General features: G+C 50.4%; 2 protein-coding genes across 2 annotated transcripts in view; both read left to right on the forward strand.

Moving 5' to 3' along the window:
• The first annotated feature begins 212 nt into the window (after positions 1-212).
• Positions 213-6,598, forward strand: LOC125954149 (uncharacterized). The gene is made up of 5 exons (XM_049684196.1): positions 213-1,424; positions 1,699-2,146; positions 2,222-3,021; positions 3,670-4,914; positions 4,993-6,598. The coding sequence occupies exons 1-5, from the start codon at positions 1,252-1,254 to the stop codon at positions 5,624-5,626; spliced, it is 3,300 nt and encodes a 1,099-aa protein (XP_049540153.1). The 5' UTR covers positions 213-1,251; the 3' UTR covers positions 5,627-6,598.
• A 601-nt stretch (positions 6,599-7,199) lies between these two features.
• LOC125954157 (mucin-5AC-like) overlaps positions 7,200-21,167 on the forward strand; it is a 54,622-nt gene continuing 40,654 nt past the window's right edge. Inside the window, exons 1-2 of the mRNA XM_049684218.1 lie at positions 7,200-7,495; positions 11,769-12,877. Coding sequence (XP_049540175.1) covers positions 12,748-12,877 — 130 coding nt within the window. The 5' untranslated portion in view covers positions 7,200-7,495; positions 11,769-12,747. The remainder of the gene's footprint in view (positions 7,496-11,768; positions 12,878-21,167) is intronic.

Genomic DNA, 21,167 nt, shown 5'->3' on the forward strand with positions numbered 1-21,167 from the left:
CGGCAACTATTAGCTCCCCTCAGAAACACATACTTCGCTGAATTGAATTGGTAGAAAGATAAATAAATATATGAAATATATTTAATTGGAAAGAAGAGCTTAATCTCTTTGGTTTCTAATTTTTAGGTGTCTCTCGAGATGCGCGGTGCTCAAAATCGAAAGAAATCCCTGGTAAGTCCCTAATAAAAAGTCCTTTATCAATGCAAAAGTGATTTACATCGAACATTCAATATAAATTCTTTTCCTGAGTGCCATACTGTTGCTTTGATAGTAGACCAAAATTTCCTTTGATTGTCAAAATGAAAATCCAAAATGGCGGCCAACGGCTCCACCGAGTATACTAAAAGCACGTTGCCGGACCGGGCCCCACACGCATGTTTTTCTCAGCTGATAGGCAGCCCCCCTTCGTCGGAGTAGTCGGAGTTTCGGACGGCGCGATAAAAGGTGGGCCCCAAGACTGCTCCCCAGAGGTGGGCTCCACGCGGTCCTTGCACCAGACGGACGGGGCCTATCAATCAAGTGTTGTCGTTCTGCAGGCATCGCGGATGCCGAGCCAGATTGACGGACCGTGATATCGTCGATTTCTGCATAGAACCGCGGGCTCGCTAATCTTATCTCGGAATTGTCCCCTGACGTGCAAATCCCGCGTGTGTGTACGTGTGTGTGAGTGCGTGCAGCGAATCTTGTTGTTTTCGTCGAGATAGTGCTTTATCGTTTGCTTTTGTCGCGAGAATTTGCTCAGACCTGAGCCAACCGGAATCGTAAAGGAGTATTATTTCCGTGGGGCAGCATTCAACTCGCGGTCGCGCCATCAGTCGCTGCACCATCTGGAAGAGCACCAGGACACCAGAAGGGCACGAGAACGGAAGAGGGGTTCTCCATAACAATAGGACACCGCACCTGCACCTGCCTCTTGCAAATTTGCATCGGAACGGAACGAAAGCGAAGGCAACAAAATAATCACCCCCAACTCTTCGTCAAGGACCTCGGTCTCGGTGTGTGGTGTATCGATCTATCCCGCAAGAGAGGCCTTCGCCCCTGGATGTGGCTTGGTTGGAGCCGTAACGCAAGGATACATACATCCGTCGCCTACTAAGAAGCATCCTTGAGCATCAACGAGGGTAGCGAAGAAAACAAAGTCACCGTTGAACGTTCGAGAACACACATACACCACACATCCTGGCCTACCACGACGGGCAGGTGGCGGAAGCTGGAGGCCAACCGGGGTGCAGCTAGAGCAGCGACAGGACGATGAATCCGAGGATCGTAATCATTGGGGCGGGTGCGGCCGGTGTGGCCGCTGCCACCCGGCTCATCGAGCGCGGCTACAAGAATGTGAAGCTGCTCGAGGCAGAAAATCGCATCGGAGGCCGGATCCATACCGTCCCATTCGGTGCCAACGTCGTTGACCTGGGCGCACAATGGTAAGTGGGCCCCATGAGAGAGGATGAAAAGAAAAGGATTTCATCCCACCGACCCACCTCCCATCCTACCTCCCACTTCAGGCGTCGCTTTTCACGTTGTTAATTTTGTCGCGTTCGCTTTTGCCAACGTGCTTCTTCGCCACGATGAAGGGAGGAAGGTCGCTAAATAATCGATTAACTGGAGTATAATTTATTTACTTTCTCATTTCCCACGCTGCCCGACATCGACTTGCTTGCACACACATGGACACACACGCACATGCCACTCAAAAAGGTGCCACGGAGAGAAGGGTAACGTGTGTTACGAGCTCGGTTCCAAGTATAACGTGTTCGACTCGAACAGCGCCCGTTACGAACGGTTCGTGCTGACACGCTCCAACGGTGAACAGATACCGAAGGAGCAGAGCGAGAAACTGCTCGGTCTGATCTGGTCCATCCTGGAGACGCACAAGCACGAACTGACCGCTTACCGTGGCTCGCTGGGATCGTTTCTGGTGGGCAAATTTCGGGCCCTGCTCGAGACAGCCGAGTACGCGGATGTCAACAACGCGACCGCCTATCAGGTGCTGGAATTTTTCCATAAATTCGAAAACTCCATCGAAGCCTCTGACAGCTGGTTCGATACGTCCGGGCCCGGCTATCTGCACTACTGGGAGTGTGACGGGGATCTGTTGCTGAACTGGCGAGACAAGGGCTATCGGACGGTGCTCGAGATACTGATGGTAAGCACGATGACCGAGTCTCGTTAATGCTTGTAGTACACACGACTCTTAACTGGTTATTGGTCTTCGTTTTAGAAACGCCATCCACTACCAATCGCTTCGGAGGCGATCAATCTGGAGGAGTATACCCACTTCAACAAAACGGTAGCCAATATTAATTGGACCGCCGGTCCGGATAGTCTCGTCAGCATTCGGTGTACGGACAATAGTGTGTACGATGCGGACCACGTGATTTGTACTGTGTCGCTGGGTGTGTTGAAGGAACGTTACCAGACGCTCTTTACGCCCGATCTGCCACCGATCAAACGGAATGCCATCCAGGGCCTCACGATCGGAACGGTGAATAAGCTGTTCCTGGAGTTTGAGAAACCCTTTTGGAGTCCGGGTTGGCAGGGCTTGAGCCTGATTTGGGATGCCGCGGATTTGGAGGAGATTCGGAAGCATCGCGATAGCTGGATGGAAGATGTGTTTGGGTTCTACATCGTCGATTATCAACCGAACGTGCTGTGCGGTTGGATTTCGGGCAAGAATGCCCGCCGGATGGAGCGTGCCAGCGATGAGGAGGTGCGCAATGCGTGTCTGTTTCTGCTGCGTAAGTTTATGAAAAACTGTACCGTACCGGAACCGGTGCGGTTCCAGCGTACGACCTGGTACTCGAATGCGAACTTCCGAGGATCGTACACGTTCCGTTCGCTGACGACGGATCTGCTGAATACGTCCGCCTCGCATCTTGCCATTCCGTTGACCAACTCCTGTGGGATGCCGGTGGTTCAGTTTGCCGGTGAAGCGACGCACGATCACTACTACTCGACGGTGCACGGGGCGGTTGAGACGGGATGGCGTGAGGCGAATCGATTAATCGATTTGTACGATAGGTAAGTACGACCAACGATTAATTGGTTTGTATTTTGGTTTTGTTTTTGGTTTTCGTCTTTGTTTGATTTGGCCATTGGGAGGATTTACAAGGAAAATGCACGAACTGAAAGAAATGCAAATTGGTTTCTCAACTGTTTCCCTTAAACTTTGGATTTTATGGGGAATTGGGCTCTATTTTGCTTTCACAATAAATTAAACAGAGAGCTTTTTGATTGTTTTTGTTAGTTTTCCCCACTTTTCCGTGTCTGTTTGCATTTCTTTAAGTTTTTACGGCGCCTTCTTTTTGTTGATTTAAAATTTCAAAATTCTATTTTCCCGAATAAAACTTAAATATGATTTGTTCGTTTGCTTCATGTATTACTCTGTTTTTTTTTCTCCTTTTTTCTTCTTTTTCAATTTCCTTTTTTAGGAAAGCACATCTTTAAAATCGTGATAGTGCTCCCTATGAAGCCTGAAGCGTGCATAGTTCTAATGCTCTAATATTCGTGTTTTCGTTTAATAAGCTTTTTTTGTTATAAAAACATACAAATTCCGGTTGCAATAAATGTTTCACTATTTTCTGCCATAAATCGTTCGCTTTTGCCATTTGAATTTGTGTGTGTGTGTGATCGTTACGCTAGTTCCTACTTATGCTACTTCATTCGCAGACTTATACCACCCTTCAATCATGGTCCGAAGGCGTACGTCGATGTGCTCATTTTGGGTGCCGGGATCGCTGGGCTGGGTGCCGCTAAGCAGCTGCGTAATTCCGGCAAAAGTTTCGCCATCCTCGAAGCCCAATCCGTGCCTGGTGGGCGAATCAGTACGAAGACACTCCGGAAACACCACACGGGCACTGGACCGAAGGGAGCGAATCAGTTCGTCGAGGCAGGTGCCCAGTGGTTGCATGGCCGCCAGAACGAGCTGCATGAGGTTGCTAAGCGGAATGGGCTTCTACGAGAGGAAACATCGGAGGAAGGACTCGGTGAGTTCTTGCGAGACGATGGCTTCCGGATAGATGATCATCTGGCGAAACGGGTCGATTTCATTGTCGGCCAGATATTGGAGCAATGCGAAGAGTTTGCCCAGCGACCACCAGCGGAAGGTGCGAAAGAGAAAGAGAAGGAAAAGAATGCAACACCCTATCCGGCCTCGCTGGAGGTATTCCTGAAGGAGCAGTTTCGGAAGCGTATCGAGAAGGACTTTACCGCAGAGCAGAAGGTGCTGGCCCAGCAGCTGCTCGATTGGCACTGCCGGTTTCAGATCATCGACAACTCCTGTCTGCACGTGTCGGATATTTCGGCGAAACTGTGGGGCAGTTACTCGTTCAATGGCGAGAGCTGTCAGGCACACATTAACATGCGATACGGATTTCAGGCGCTCGTCAACTGCCTAGTGGAGGAGATTGGGCTAGAGAAGATCGTGTACAATAAGGCGATCTGCGAGATCCGTTGGCTAGATGGCCGGGGCAAGGTGCTAGTGAAGTGTACCGATGGGACGGTGTACTGTTGTCAGCATTTAATCGTAACGTTTTCGCTGGGCGTTCTAAAGGACACGATGGATCAACTTTTCCAACCGAATCTGCCGGAAAGCTTTACCCGATCGATACGCAGCATTGGGTACGGTACGATCGATAAGATCTTCCTACAGTTCGAGGAACCCTGGTGGGGTAAAGCGGAAGGCATTCAGCTGGTGTGGCGTGACGAGCTGCGCAAGGATTCCCACTGGACACGCTTCATATCGGGGTTCGATGTGCTCAGTCCAGGGCCACCGAACACGCTGCTCGGCTGGATCGGTAGCTACGGTGCGCTCGAGATGGAAGCGCTGAACGATGAGCAGATCGTGAGCGATTGTGTTTTTATTTTGGAAAAGTTTACCAAGAAAAAAGTACCTAAACCTGTCAATTACTACTGGTGAGTGATACAGAGTAGTAAGTAGCCATCTAGAGGCTCGTTTTAATGGGTTGACTGTGGTTTCTTCTCTCATTACAGCACGCGATGGAATTCAAATCGATATATCCGTGGCTCGTATAGCTACACTTCCGTTAACTGTGACCACGAGAAGAACTTCATGTCCAATATTACGGAGACACTCATATGCAATCAGTACGATAAGCTGGGAGAAGAGTCACGTAAAAAGAAGGAACCGACGGTAGTCGCTGTAAGCCAGGCAACCACTTCCGGTAGTGTTACAAGCGCTAGCAGTAGCACCGGTAGTAGCAATAGCAGCAAAACCACGTCCACGATAACTGCAACCAGCAAGAAGGCTGCTACGACGACGGCAACCAGCACGACTACTACCGCTACAGTTAGCAGTACCAAAGGCGTTGCCAAGACGACGACCACGACGACGACGACGTCGACGACGGCAACGACGACGTCGACGGGAACGACGACATCGTCTACATCGTCGGCAAAGCCATCGGTGGTGTCTACTGCCAGCACAGGCAGTAGCAAACCGAAAACGGCCAGCGTAGCTGGTGCCACTGGCAATCAGACTGGTGTACGGAGCAGTGCCACGATTCACTTTGCCGGTGAAGCGTGCCACGCCAAGTACTTCTCCACCGTGCACGGAGCGTATCTTTCCGGCATGGAGCAAGCAAAGAAGGTGCTCGAGCTGCAGTAGCAGCCGCAACCAACTAGAACGTGATAGTAACTTGTAGGGGAGTCGAATTAGCACCAATTTAGTGACGCACGCTGCAACATGCAAAACTTCACCGTATAGTACCGTAAAAGCAATCCCTCAAAACACACAACTCCCGAACACAACCGGGAACAAGGCTGGCAGGGTTTAAAAGTTAAACATTTAAGCATCTAGAGAAACAAATGGAAATGAAACAACCAATTAGAAAAGAAGGGCGCCGCAGGCACAATCTATATTTACTGTTTTATCTTTCCTTGCCGTAGGAAACTTAATCAATTCGATAGGAGGAAACTGTTGTTATACAACTCTTTAACTCAGCCCCTCCCCCTCCAGCGTGGTTGACGTGGGATTTATGAAGCTCACTTTCCATCATCTGCTCCTGTGTTATGTGCATTTATCTTCTTCCCAGGATGGCCTGCCAATAGTGTCAAACCGAGAGTATAGAGATCAAATGTTATATTTACACTGCGTTGTTCATGTTTGCTCCCCCTCTTCTCTTCCTCATCTGTTCCTCATTCAATACGAGGAAACGTTGGTTCCTTTTTGCCCTATCTTAAGTAGCGAAGCTTTAAACGGTGGCCAGTAACAGAGCCTCTAGGTAAGCGACATTAAACTAAATCAAAATGAAGGAAGCAAAAGGGAGTGTAGGGGAGAAAAAGTTTGGAGCAGCAAATACCAATCAAATTAAGTAGCATATTTTGATCGATCGACGAGTAGTAACGTAGTGTGTAGTGTGGAGTAGCGTAGCGAGGGGAAGACCGAACCGAATTGAATGTAATGCCAATCCCAGCAGTGATAAGACGGTATAGGAAGGTGAAAGAGAGCAGGCGAGAGGGTGTGAAATGTATTTTTTCCCCCATTTTTATTAGTGTGGAATCTTTAATTAGAGTCGATTTTCTTGAATACATCAACAGTGAAATGAAACTATCGTCGCGTTGCTTCTCACTTTGTTCCATGAACGAAATAGCTAAATCATTATCCGTTGCGTTTGAAATCATAAACCCTCCCCGGATGCTGTTGCATGAAACCCTTTCTTGTGACTTGCATACAATTGCAATCGAGGTACAAAACATAATTTTCATTATTCATTCATATAAAATTGTTTTCTATAATTTAACGTTCTATACTGGAACATAATACCAATAGGAATATCTTCCAATCAAGTAAATTAATCAAAAGAAATATTTTAGTAACCGAGCATGACTTTTCGGAAAACACTGTAAAGGTAAGCACTGCATCAAAAGATCATCGTTGAATGCCTCCAACGTTAAAGTATCTGCCTTTCATTCACTCCTCCTCCCTACACCATGGTAGACACGTGCGTGCGTCTACCTCCGATTGCACCTCCTGCTCCCCGGCCACCTTGGGCATCGGTATTTCCACCACGATCGCCACATGATCGTCGTCGTCGTTTTCGCCTTCTTCGTGCCCGATTCGTTCCGAAGAAATGAGTGAGAGAAACGGAACGGTGTGATCGTACGGTTGCGAGAGCGAGCTAGAGCTCAACCGCTGGCACCCTTCCTAAACCTGACGCCGATCGCGATCGCGGAGTTACGCGGAGTTTGCAGGTGATCGCGCAGGTGAAAGGATCAAAGACAGCAGCAGCAGCAGCAGCATCAGTCGCCAGCAGCAGCGAGACAGACAGACAGACAGACAGTTTAGTGACAGGCAACACACGCAGCAGCAGCAGCAACGGCATCAGCAGAGGCAGCAACAGGTTGCCAATTGTGTCCGCGTTTTGCGACGTTTCTCGGTAGTGCGTGTGGTTGGTGTTGGTTCGACCGTCTGCATATCCTTCGACATGCAAGGGTCATCTCGCGGCAGGAAGTGCATCTTCGATTGAATCCAACGGTAAATGTGAATGTTGTTTTAAGGATGATTGAGGAAAGTGCAAGAGTCTACTACAGGATCATGTTATGATAGTTGGTGCTACGATAAGATCGCTTGTTGTGTTAGTGTGTACCTGTGTATTTTGACGTTTTAAAGGACTTTAACGATCTGGAGGATTACGTAAAAGACTTTTGGGATCCGAGAATTGTTAACCGAATCGTCGAGAACTATTTTGTGATTATTTCTATCCAGCCATTTGTGCATCTACTCCATAAAGTGAGTCCAACCGTGGTAGGAATTGACTTTTTACCCAGGATTTTATCGTTTTTCTACCCAAATGCAACAAAACCGAAACAACCTCCAAGTCCCATAAATAGAAGAGCAAAGAAGATGGTGAGGAGCGATCATCGAATCGATATCTCAATGGATGGCCGATGCACGGGATGGCAATCCTCGGTGTGATCGGGTGTTCCCACAAACCACAGCCACAGAGTCACAGTCGTCGCGCGAGATGAGGGGACTAATTGGGTTATTTTAATTTTATTATCAACAAAAAAAACAACAAACCTTTCCGTGTGTGGCTCGGTGTGTTCTCTCTTTTTTTTTGTCGCGGGACGGTTTGAAAACTGGAGTGGAGCTTAGCAGGAGTTGCATTGGAAAACCGAAAAAAAATCATCTCAACATCAGCTTGCCAGCCTGCCAGTTCCAGGCTGCCAGAAAACCAGTTAAAGATTAATCCAACCCCAGCAGGGCAGCGTCCCGGTCCCAGTCCCAGTCCCAGGGAGTCCCAAAAGCACCACTAGCCAGACGCACAACCACACACGCACAGGCTGTGTGGCAGCAAGTCAAATAAACCATTATCTGGTCTCAGCGTTTTAACGTGTTGCGTGTTTTGGACGGATGAAGACGGTACCACCACGTCGCTTGGCTGGTTGCGTGTGTGTGTCGGTCGCATTTCTTTGGCCGTTCGCCGACCGCTCGAATACGATACTTTCTTCGATCTGCGGCACCACGGTTTGCAAGAAGAACATAAAATACTGATACAGAAATAATCAATTAGCTGCGGGAAGCCGAAGGAAGGGAGAGAAACGATGGGATTACGGGAAGAATAAAAGGAAGAGCTTGTCACTGTCACTGTCCGGGGCCGGAGGGATTTCCAAAGAATGCCACCACTCGGGTGGATCGTAAAACATAATTGCTCCCGTTGAATACGATGCGATGTGTAATTCCACTTTTGGGAACGTCCCTCTCACGATCCCGAAGGTCCGGAAAGGCATAGACACAGGTACCTGGGAGCAAGGTCGCTTGGCGGCAGGGTCGATGCCAGGATTCCTTGTGCTGATGATTCCTCGGCACATTCGACAGGAAGTGAGTCCCAGGCGCGATTGTGTGCCAAAAACCATAACGCAAAACTGTTGCAAAACACCTTTCGTCTGGTGGAACTCGTGTAAAACATGTTCCACACGCCCCCCCGAGGGGAGTGTCCATCATCTTTGTGTCCGGCGATCGGTTAGGGTTAATGCTCGACGACGACTCACGGGTGTTTAGATATTCCGATCGGATAGTCCCCGTGGTGGATAGGCTCGTGGCCGGGCTTTTCAGTTTGTTGTTTTTATCGATTCCATTTGCGTCCGATAGCGCGACTTGCATGCGCGCGCGACCCCGCGGTGCTGCCTGCCTGCCTTCCGGCCATTGGCCATTTCTTCCCGTTTTAGCTTTAGTGCTTGATTCTCGTGCTGGTGTGATCCTCGATGGGGGCCCGGGGGTGGTTTAGCGAAACCTTACCTTAGGCGCTACTTTCCGTTTTCGATTTCTTTGGCCCGGAGACGAGAGGCACCCGCGTAAGGGCACCCTAAGCCCCCTTCTGGGCTTCGGGAGACTTAAGGCCCCCTCGGGATAATCGTAAAGCAGAGTACGAAAAGCACCGTCGCGGCAAAGAGTCGAGCATCGGTGGCAGGGAACGGGAAGCGGGAGGTAACGAAAGAGGGGAAGAAAGCCAAAGGCCGGAGAAAGAGAATGCCCACGCGGACGCGGCATTCGTGTTGTCGTGTGGCGGGAAAGAGAATCGGTCCTTACGACCGATACGTGTCGGACCTGGTGGTGGTCAGTCCGATCGTGTGGTGATGGTGATATGAGCAGATGGAGGACGCGACGCGACGCGATGGATGGAAGGAAGGAATCGAAGTCGAACAGGTCGAACTGACTGGCTGGCTGGCTGGTGGCAATGTGTGTTTGGGTGAAGAAGAAAAGAAATCGATACATTCCGATCCGACCGACCCAAACGTCACTTTCTAAACGAAGTGAAACAGCGGCGCAGCACCAACGTCGTGGTGTGGAGGAGCTTACACGTTTTCGGCGGTTTGGGTGCCGTACGGACGACGGACGATAGTGACGACGACGAGGAGATGTCCTCTCTGCTAGGCGCGTGCGTAGTAATATCGACATGCCCTGGACAACATCAACAACATGGGGAGCAGCGTCACCAGGAGAACCGGAAGGAAAGATCGACACGAAAGTCCGAAACACGCACCTCGAGGTGGTGCGTGTTGTGTAGGTGTTAAACGGTGGACACGGCGGAGTAGATCAGCAGCAGTGGCAGCAGCAGTCGTCTGGCAGCTTCTGGTTCTTTCCTTCATTCGCACGAGATCGTAAACGGAGCAAGCGGCAGCCGTGGAGAGAGAGAGAGGAAGAAGCAAAGCGTCACCTTCCTTCCTTGGGTGCTACTGCAGTTTGGTTGGTTTTATCAGGCGAAACCCAGCAGCATTAGTAGGCGTCGGAAGTGTCGTCCTGGACAACTTATTTCTGATGCGGCTTCTCTCGTCAAGTCGCCGCTTTCTAGATACGGCACAGCACAACGTCTCTCAGTAGGCGCGGGATGATCCGCTTCATCAAATGAGCTTTTCACACTTTTCTTCTCACGAGTCTCACCGGATGCTTCCTCTTTTTTTGGGGATTCGAGAATTTAATTTCGGGATTTGAACTCGTGCTGCATACTGTTGTATTTGAGTGCGCTACTACTTGAGCTAGTTACGTTGACAGCTAACCATTCGCTCGTAAGCAGTATTGAAGCCTTACGAGATATTCACAAAAGCCTCAGCGCTGTGAGATTACCTAAAACTAATCCCTTCGAATGTTGCTACTACTGCTGACCACTGGGTTTCCAATTTTTGCTTACACGCCGCTGTCAGCATCCAACGATTCGTTCGGATTCCGGTTTTGCACCCTCGGCCCGGCCCGAATTTTCCTCCCGCAAATAGTGATGCAATTTGAACGCATCAACCGCCAGTCGATCGATCGATCGAGGAAAAGAAAAGTATAACTCGTTTCTCGTCTCGCGATCCGATTATTACCCGCTTCTCGCAGCAACGAACGAACAAAGATCAACCGGGAAAGAGGAATTTAGATAACTTTTTCACTTTCCTTCATCAACGGCATTGTCCGGCTGGGGTAGCGAGCGAGTTTCATCGTTTCGTTAATCCGCCCGCCCGGTACCAGAACCAATAACAGACCACCCAAACGCCGGTTTGAGGCTTCCTTCGCGATGGGGACACTCCTTTCCTTTCGCTCTCGTTTCAAAACAAACCACCCCAAAGTGGGGTGGGCGTTGCGTAATGCAATTTAAATTTGGGGAGTTTTCTTTTAATTTTCGGTCTCCCCAATCGGGGCAAACCGGAATGGTAAGGAAATTAATGTTTCGGCATCTTCTGTGCGTGTCTGCGTTGCGTTGTGATGCACGCGGTTCCCGGATCCTTTACAAATCTGACGCGCTGTGTGTGTGTTTCTCGCACATTATCAGCCAGCTTCAGGCCCCTTCATCGTGTAGGTTGTGAAAGTGGGTGCCCTGCGATCGATCCCCGGCTCGATGCAAGAGACGATTAATGAAGCAATAAAGTTTTGAACATCGAAATGCATTAATGCACCCTTCAAATCTCGATAGAGGGGTGGTTGTAGCAAAGGATGCATAAATGCATAAAACGTCAGCTGATTAGCCAGCATAGGCAGCAGCTTGTTTGTTAGTTTAGAGAGAGAGGAAAACAATCTCCCGATACGCAGTGAAATGCTTTCCAACATCAAATGATCGGCTGCTGATGAGAGGTGATTAACAGCTAGAGGAAATATCAATAAACCGAATTCCCAAAACAGACGTTTGGCCAGCGACTCGAAATGACAACTTCTTCTGCGGCGTTGTCGATCGTAGACATTATTAAATCGTACCCTCATCTCATTGTATATAATTTCAATGTCTCATTATTTTCACCCTTCTCTTCTCTTCCCTTCTCCACACCACACACAGCTAAAACAATAATTTTCAACGCGACGGACGGACGGTACGCGAGATCCGCGCATCCGCCAAAAAGTAGTGACGAAGTGAAAAGCGAACGAAAAACGGTGCGCTCGACTCCACGCAAAACAATAAACAACAACGGTCGAGTGGAGCAGCATAGTGGAGACGAAGAAGAAGCACGCACGAAGGACCAACCGGGGGTAGCCAACACTCGAGTCGTGGCCGCGTAGAAGACGCACAAGAACGCCTCCTCCAAAACAACAATCACCGATCATCATCAAAACAGTAATAATAATCGCAGATAATGGTTGCATAATTTTAGCATTAAATCCGACGCCACACAGCGATCTGGCGCTCGCGATCGCCCGCACGCTCAACCATCTCCTTCCGCTGAGGCTGAGGCTGTTCGAGGGCCTGTATCTCGAGAGGAAACGTGAGCGAGGAGGAGGAAGCACATTATCTCTGGCCAGAGGGCGTATGCTGTGCGTAGTGCTGTGCCGTGATTCCGCGGTGTGCACGGTATTGGTTTCGTTGAATCCTGCTGGCCAGACATTGGCGCTGACGAAGTGACGAAGCGGAGGGTTTTATGTTGGTGTCGTGTGAGTGTTTGGTGCGTTGATGTGGTGGCATTGAAGTGTCGTTTTTGTCGTAAGTGTATTGTCATCGTCCTGAAACTCCCTGTGTGGAATGTTCATTTGGTGGAGTGTATAGTTTGGATCCTTCTCCATCCACACGGCTTACAGTTGAAGTGATGCTAAGGCCGCAAGTTCGACGACACACACGTTCGGTGGTGGTTTAGCAGAAACAGAGTGCATCCAGAAGACGATTTGCGCGTGAGTGTGTGTTTGTGTGTGTGACGTAGGTGTACAGAGAACAGCCAAACTTTGCGATTCTGTGCCAGCCAGCTGTGACGCAACGTCCACTCTCCGTGTATTGAATTTCGAATTCCCTTCGAACACGCGATCGTAAACCACGGAAAGGCGTAGCGATGGAGAACGAATCCTGCTACGGAGGAGGCGACATCGCCGGTGCCATCTTTGGTACACTTTTCGCCGTCGTCCTGATGGGTGTGCTGCTCTGGTGGCTCTACAGGAAGAATTACATCTTCAAGCGGAAAGGTAAGTGATTGATTAATAACCTCTCCACGCCCCTGTCCCGATGCGACACACGTGTCCTGGTCGTAGATCATTCGCGTTTTGACACTCCAATTACTACAAACATTCCCTGCCCCTTGCGAGGAGAGCAATAGCGTCGTCTTAGATGCATTATGAAATAGCAATTTGTCTCGGCAGCAAATCAGGGGCTGGCCAGCCAGTCGGAAGTCGGCCTCGGAGGGCTGGGCGAGTTACCGCTTTGCATACCGGGCCTGCGCACCAGTTTCACGCGAAAGTTTTAACGTTCCGGTTGGTAGGTGATTGGGTCAAACGGTGCGCTCCGTAGCGCAGCATAAGGGGGAGGGTGGTGGTGGTGCAAATGCAAAATTGCAAGGAAGTTACACATCGCAATTGGCGGACACTGACGGTATGCGCGCGCTCTTCGCTCGAAAGTCTTCGACGTCGTCGTCGTCGTCGTCAAGTGTCACTCAAGTCACTGCCGAGTTTGCCGGATCGATTGTGCAACGCATCGATGGGTCGGCCGAACGCCGTCACGCTGCCGTTGGTCTGCGCGAGCGGACTTCAACTTTCTATCGCCTTACCGGCGCCCACCGGGAGCGGGAGATATAATTAACCTCGGCCCCTTCTGCGCGAGAACTCCTCGCAACAGATCTTTTCCTCATTCTTCATTTGGGCGCTTTCGATCGATCGCTGGTTGCACGCGTGGCAGTTGCGTGCTGCCGGTGCTGCCTTTGCTGCTGCTGCTGCTGCTGCTGCTGCTGCTGCTGGTGAAATCAGTGTAAGCACCGGGTAATGGTCGCTCGTGCGACGTCACCACCGTCGACCGGGTGTACGATCATTTACATATGAATCACAATGTTTATCGATGCAAATTGCCTGCACATACGACACCAGACTCCCGGGTGGGTAGTGGAGCATGCAGCCGCGCGCGCGCCCATGTGTGTTTGTGTTTGTGTGGGCTGACCGGTGTCTAAACGAAGCGATTAATGAGGAAGTTACATGCGGTGACTTACGGTGACTTGAAGGGCTATATAGGGGTGAGTTCATGTCATAATAGAGGTATCACAGCAAAGAGATGTTGAAACTCTTTCATTTGAAGCGAATTGGATGCGAAGTTACAATCCTAATCCAATTAGCATAATTGTGTTCGAACCTTTGTCGGAAGGTCTTCATGAACTTCTCTAACTTTAGACGAGGTATAATAAATTGTAGCTACAAAAACGTATCGCCGTTCTTGACAATGCTTATTGAGCTCTATGTAATTATATTCCATAGATTCTGGAGCTAGACAAAGCTAATCAAACTTCTATTGCCCAGAAATTAATACTGGACTCATGCAACAGAATTACTGGCATGATCTATGAGTTCCGCCTTACAAACTTCTGGACTTGACCTGACTTTATTTGTTTAAGAAATCACCCGGATTGTCACTAAAGCAGCGCACATATCTTGGCATCTAATTGAAACATTAAAAGCTCATCAAAAGAGATGGATCGATTTCAATGCAATGCATGTAACGATGCTGAACTAGTCCATCAGTGCGCGTCGTAACACATACTTCATCACTAACATCTCTATACGATTCCGATTACAACAAATCACACCCCAACAACACCGCGATGTAATGAGGCGTCGGTACATCGATCATGACAAGACGGTGAGATCACTCTCCATCCGCCGTCTGTCTGTTTCCTGCCAAACACAGAAATGAAATGGTTCTGTACCGGAACCCAACACACTGCACGCACGCCCTCACGCACTCCATTCATTTCCCAATGCCGCCGACGTTGTACAGCGATCGTTACCTATCCACGCCGGAAAGTCCCGGAAGATCAACGCAGCGCAAATAGCAGCTGTTCGTCCATCCGTCCGTCCGTCCGGTGTGGAAGTACGATGAGGAAAACGGTGCAAAACACATCCTAGACATGGTGGGCCCACATTACATGCGATTGGACTGCCTCCCTCTCGCTTGCGCTGTAGTAGAAATGTTTAATTCCAAAAGCCCCCGCATTCGATCGAGTCGTGACGTATGATTAGCCGATCGCGATCGACGCGGAGTCGAGTAGACGAGTGGCGGAATTGATACACTCTGTTCCTGGTCGGTAACGAGGTCTTCACAAGCCCGGCAACTGTCCCCAACTACAGCGGGTATGTCATTTGTTTGTAAACAAGGCACAGGACGAGGTCGGGTGCAGAAGAAGCTGGACGACATGTTTCACCTACGGAAGTGACACATACAGGGTGATCTGATGAGGGTGTCCAAGATGAGATGCCTTTGGTGATCATTACACTTGCTACCATCTACCGATCTAGTGGGACACCGGGGATTAAGCTCCTACTTTGCGATCTCTTCAACTTGATCGATGCGATCTCGGCTAGTGGTCAACGGCCATGTACCACCCATGGTGTTCGGAATGGCGTGCGGTCTTTCCAGCGGCGAAACCGGAGGAACTTTCACCTTCTCCAACTGTAAACGTTCCCTCAGAGTGTGTGTGTGCCCGGTCGGTCAGTGGAAATGGATTTGTTGGAGCTCCTCTTAAGCCGACCGGAGTCGAGTCGAGAGATTGTGAAGAGATGTGGAATGTGTGCGCTTTCGCACATCGGTGACATCGATGGTGACACCTAACGGGCACGGGCACAACGGACAAGCGCGGTCATCGATAGCCATCAGCACTGTGCGGGCAGCGGGCAGCGAGCATCGTAATGCGTACGCCTCAGGTCGTACCCTCAGAAGTACTTCTGTGACGCTCCCTAATGTTTTGCTCCCGCTTGTACGCACGTACAAGTGCACACGTCTATCACACTCGATCGCTTGTCGATCCCGGTATCCAGATTACCGCCGGCATCCCGGGGCTCCCAACTGTGTCCAAATGCGCAAAAACCAATAAAGCTGCAGGCTGGCTGGCTGGCTGGCGGGCTGTCCGTTCCGGGATCCGGCGCCGGGACTTGGTTTGCGTTTCGCGTTTTCGAGCACCGCGATCACTTTTACGATCGCGCCCGAGGGGCTCTTTTCGGGAAGGAATTTATTTTGCTCACCGCACCACGCACACACACCGTCGAGGATCGCTGGCTCAGGATCTCACTTTGATCGTAATCTTCATCAGCTTCGGGCTTGCTGCGGCGGGGGAAACGGTCACACACATACGCGAGAGTTCGAAGTTCGAGATTGAGGTGCCAGCGTCGCGTCGCCGTTTCGGCGATGCTCAGCCGTGCGCTCCAAGGGACACGCATGGAACTCTTGGGCAGAGTGAGAGCGAGAGAGGACGGTTCGCAAAAAAAAAAAAACACACACACACACACCCCTCTAGTCCGTGTGACTATATTGTTGTAGTTTATTTTTTCTGCAACCGGAAAAACAAGTTCCCCGCTACAAGATGCGCACCCCCCGGGGCCACAGAAGTTCACCCTTGCAGCAGCAGCAGCAGCAGCAACTCCGAGAACTCGTTTCGTCGCACCTTCTGGGAGCTCGGGTCCGTGTGAGGTTTGTGTTCGGTTCAGTTATTGATACGGTTTCACGGTCTAATGTCGCGGACGCGATAACGTGAACTAGGCGCGTCTCATTATGCGAGTTTATGCAAATTTCCGCCAGTGAGTGGCGCTGGCCCTCGCGAGGCCTAGAAGCTCCTCTGAGGTGCTCGTTCACGGTCGCTTCTTCTTCATCTTCTTCTGTTGCTGCTACTTCCCCAGCGGTTCGTTCGGTTTTTGGTGCGGATTCCTATCCGGATAGAACGGACCGCAAAAGCAATTAGCTTTGCGCACGTCTCTTGGTACACTTCGTCTTCGTCTACTTCTTCTTCTGCATTATTCCTGGATCATAGAACCGTTCTTCGTGGAACAGGGTGGAACGCACAACTTCCGGTCACCAGAGTTCCGGTGTTTCTTTACGTTACTTTGCAAGCACGGAGGAGCACCCCAAGCACCTGAATTCCAAGTCGGCCTGCATGTTCGAGGAATTCCGCGAATGGCGCTGGTGGTTTGGACAAGGAGCGAAGAGCAGAATGTCAAAAGCGTGATACGATAATTTGATCGGTACCCTTTTCTGGCATTCTGAGGCGCACCGCGACGCCATTCAAGTCCACTCCGGTCCAGTATCACTTGCCATCACTTCTGTCGCACTCGCGCGGGGACGGCAACGCTTAGTGTACTACTCGAGCGCAGTTATCTTTATCCGCGAACGAAAGAATCTTGTGCATCAAGTGGATCTCACACCACAAGTGGCTCAAACCCCTCAAAGCGGATAAACATTCCAAACCCTTGAATTACCCGTAGTCGGCGCGTACAGGGGGTGATGTCCCACCCGAGAAAGGCGGATCGTGCAGATCTTGTAGCCGATGGTCAGATAGTCCGGATCAGATGGTTCATGGAGAGGTGATGGTGAACACAGCGACACAAAGTGGATGATTTTATATCACTTTTCAAATGTGTTCCCCTTCCCCCGTTGGAAGCCTGGAGCGCTGGAGCGCTGGAGCGCTGGAACGAACGGACGAACGGACGAACGGATGGACGAACCACCGAAAAACAGGTTTCTGCCCCGCCTGTTGGTCCCGCGGCAGCGGCAGCTATGCCGATGAGTTTCACCTTCCACCACCAGGTTGGCAAACCTGGGGCTCGGGCGCGTAAAAGAATTTTTATCATTAACCTCACCCTCTATATTCCCCTATCCCTTCGTCTCTGAACCTTTCGGACGCTCTCGTAGACTCTCTGTTATTGTGGCTGTATATGTCCATGCCCGAGGTGCGGTGTGTGCGTGTGTGTGGTTGTGTATAGCTGTCCGGGCCGAGTTTGCATCTCCTCAGCACAGCTCTTCCAAGTGGTCATCTAGGAATTCGTCGTGAAAGCTCGTGCTGGTATCATCCACCGTTACACGGAATACACCTGAATCCCTCGGCTGCGGTGCGTCTGTTGCGCGCGCGCGAATGGAAGAGCGTTCTTTTGGCGTTTGGCGTCCAGCAACTTAACCCAGAATAACTCAAGACATGTCATGTCAAATTGAACCTTCTACAGTGTCCACACTTCGGGCTCAGGTCCATTCAGTGGGGCCATCCAACCTTTTTACAGCCACAGTCAGCACACACGCGTGCGATTCGATTCGGACCTCGGTTCGTTGCTCATTCAATTTCAAGTTGGATAATCTTTTTGGGGAGAGAACTCCCTTCCTCCCTGTTCTTCTGACACACCGCGTTGATGGCCGTTGAATGGGGCAGGCTAATAGTCACTGTCCATTCCCGCGTCGTTCCTCCGTCGAGTTCTGCCACAAATTACGTTTCGATTCGTCGGGAGATTTGTTCGTTCTTTCTCTGGACCAAAGCTGGATGTCTTCATCGCTCGTGCCCCAGAGAGAGAGAGAGAGAGGAAGGGGGGAGAGGAGTTTTATAGCGGAAGAAATTAAATGCTCCAATGAATTGCGTCTTCCGAAAATGGATTTAAATGGATGGCAATCTGTGAGGCACACGCGCCACACATTTTTGACGACCAGGAGTAGGTGCGAGCGCCCGCGCGCACCCGCGCGCGCCCGCGCGTATTGACAGCAGCTCACCGAGGTGAAAGTCCTCCGGTCCAGTCCTCCGTTTTAATGGCGGACTGCTTAGGCGCGTGTCTATGATTAAGTGTGGCCGGCCAACGTATGACTTCTTTGTGAGTCCATCAAGCTGGACGATCGGTTAGATCATTAGCTTGCGCGAGAGCAGCAGAGAGCTGGGAAGGGCGCTTCTTTATACCCTTGGACCCTTCACCCAAGAACGGAGCTCATTAGAAGATGCCTGCATTGCGAGATCGTGAGCTCTCGTTTGTGTCTGTGCGGGGTGACTTCAGGCTTCTACTAACGTAGGTTATGTAACGTGTCGTCACCGGCAGTGTTACGCGAGACACTAGCAGCAGCTGACTATCCTCCAAACACAGTCTTGCCATTCATACGCGAGCGCGACACTGTTGCACGTGCCTCAGCACCTCAGCTCGCAGGGTGACCTGGCTGCACCCGAGTGTTGCTCTATAAAGTCAAAACATTACAAACAGAAAACATGACATAAAAGCTAAGAGTAGTGGCACGAACGGAACGGAATTCCGCACACACACACACACACACGCCATGGGCCACAGTCAATTTGATGCAAGTGGCGCTCACGGACTGCTCGACGGACTGCCTACTGCGACTAACCTTCACCATAGTGAAGCCACTTGTATGGATGTGCTGTGTGCTAAATCTGGTTAGATGGCGCACTCGTAGCTCTTCCTAGCGTGACACTAACACAGGCGAAACACCATTTTCGCATCAATCCGGTTGTGGTGGCGGTCGCGGTGATACCCATAAGTATCATCGATCGACCAACTGCGCGCATCATCCCGCGCTGTCGATGGTCACTGCGTCTAATGATGAGTTCTCCTTGACTACGAGGGAATGTATTTAGCAACTCAACGAGCTCAACAACGTTTGTTGTGGAGTTCCCCGAGAGAATGATAAGACAGAATACATCATTCTAATAAACAGCTGCTACAGCTTTCACGGATATTGTTTCTCGGTAACATGATAACATTAACGGCGTGCAGCTGACGCGATCTAATGGGTGCTCTGGTGGTGATCTGACCGCTGTTTAGCAATCGCTAACTAGCCTTTGACACTGCCATAGATCACTGCGCCAGATCTGAGGTAATGACGTTCTACTTGGAACTTGGAACAATGCAACTCACTGTTCAGACCCTCGACGACGACGATGATGATGATGATGACAACGATTACGGTGATGGTAGATCGTTTTGTTGCTTCTCCAGCTACTCTTCCTCAGTTCTTCTTCGCCACTTGGAGACTGCGCGACACGCGACGTAATTGTTTTTGCCACCGATGGAGCACACTGCGACCTGCCTCACGTCCAAGCTCCCCGTGTGTGTGTGTGTGTGTGTGTGTGTGTGTGTGTGTGTGTGTGTGTGTGTGTGTGTGTGTGTGTGTGTGTGTGTGTGTGTGTGTGTGTGTGTGTGTGTGTGTGTGTGTGTGTGTGTGTGTGTGTGTGTGTGTGTGTGTGTGTGTGTGTGTGTGTGTGTGTGTGTGTGTGTGTGTGCGTCAGTGTGTGGTTGAGCATTTGCGCTGGTTGCCCATTAGGTGTTTCCCCTCCCCCAACCAACCAACCAACCAACCACCGCGATTGGAGTCTCCGAGATGCCCGTCGCGTATCTTGCTCGTCCGATCATCTGGAGCATGTGTGTTACATCTGTTCAGCTCACGGCCCACCGCCTTCCGCTTGGCCCTGGCCTAGCCCGCCATGCGACGGTTCCCATCGCGATCATATTAGTTTTTCTCTCCCTCTCTCGAATCTTGGGTCTACAATCTCCTCACCTCCTGGCAAGCGAAAGGGGATTTTGAATTCGTTTTTTTTCTTCATCTCCATTCGACCATTCCCTGCCTTCCAGGCATACTTCGAGCGTTTCGATTTGCGCAATTATCGATCATGGAATGCGTGTGTGTGTGTGTATGTGTGTGTGTGAGTTTAGTGGGGATTAGACTTTTTTCCTTTCTCTCTCTCTCTCTCGCCAAAGATTTCTCACAACTATCGCTGCAGCGCCGTTCGGTAACGTTCTAAGGGCCGCCAGTGCTCCAGGAGTGAGAAAGCAGGAAGAACTGCATCAACGGGTGCGGGTAACGGGGTTTTTTGTTGGTCTGCCGGATCAGCTCGGATTGGGGCCTTAAGCGCTTAAGCTTAGCCATGCGGTCTGCTAGATAATTGCCACGTAATCGTGGCCTACTGGATCATGGATAGCTCACGTAATCGTCGTACCCTCGCTAGTAGCGCTGCTATGCCAGCTGCTGACTGGCTGGCCGCGGGTTCCGCGTTAAAACCGAGCTAGATAAGCGTGCCGTTCCAGGGCGGTGACCTAGAGCTATGCTTGGGATGCTTTCATTTGGAGAGGATATCATTATTATGAGTGCAGCATTTAAGGAATGCACACACGGATAGGCCGCACAAAATACCACCGAATACCGTTCCCAGCGAGCCCCAGCGTACTTCGTTCGGAATTTGCCGGATGTACGTCCAAAAATTTTATCAAATTTTGATACACAGGCACCAGGAAGGTAGGCAAAGTCTAGTCGGACCGTTGTTTACTACTTTAGTGCGTGCCTCAAATTCTGCTCGGCCATTTCGGTTCCTGATGTCGTCGTTCCTCCCGCGGTTCGTCAGGTGTAGCTCATCGTTTCCGGTTCATCCACTGGCGATACCGACGGTCAGCGGTGTTACGCTCGGTACCAGATTGTTTCATTTTTTTTTTTGCATTTGGAACCACATATAACGGCGCAAACCGTTTTGTT

Source organism: Anopheles darlingi, chromosome 3 (genome assembly GCF_943734745.1).
Source record: "Anopheles darlingi chromosome 3, idAnoDarlMG_H_01, whole genome shotgun sequence".
Taxonomy (NCBI): Eukaryota; Metazoa; Arthropoda; class Insecta; order Diptera; family Culicidae; genus Anopheles; species Anopheles darlingi.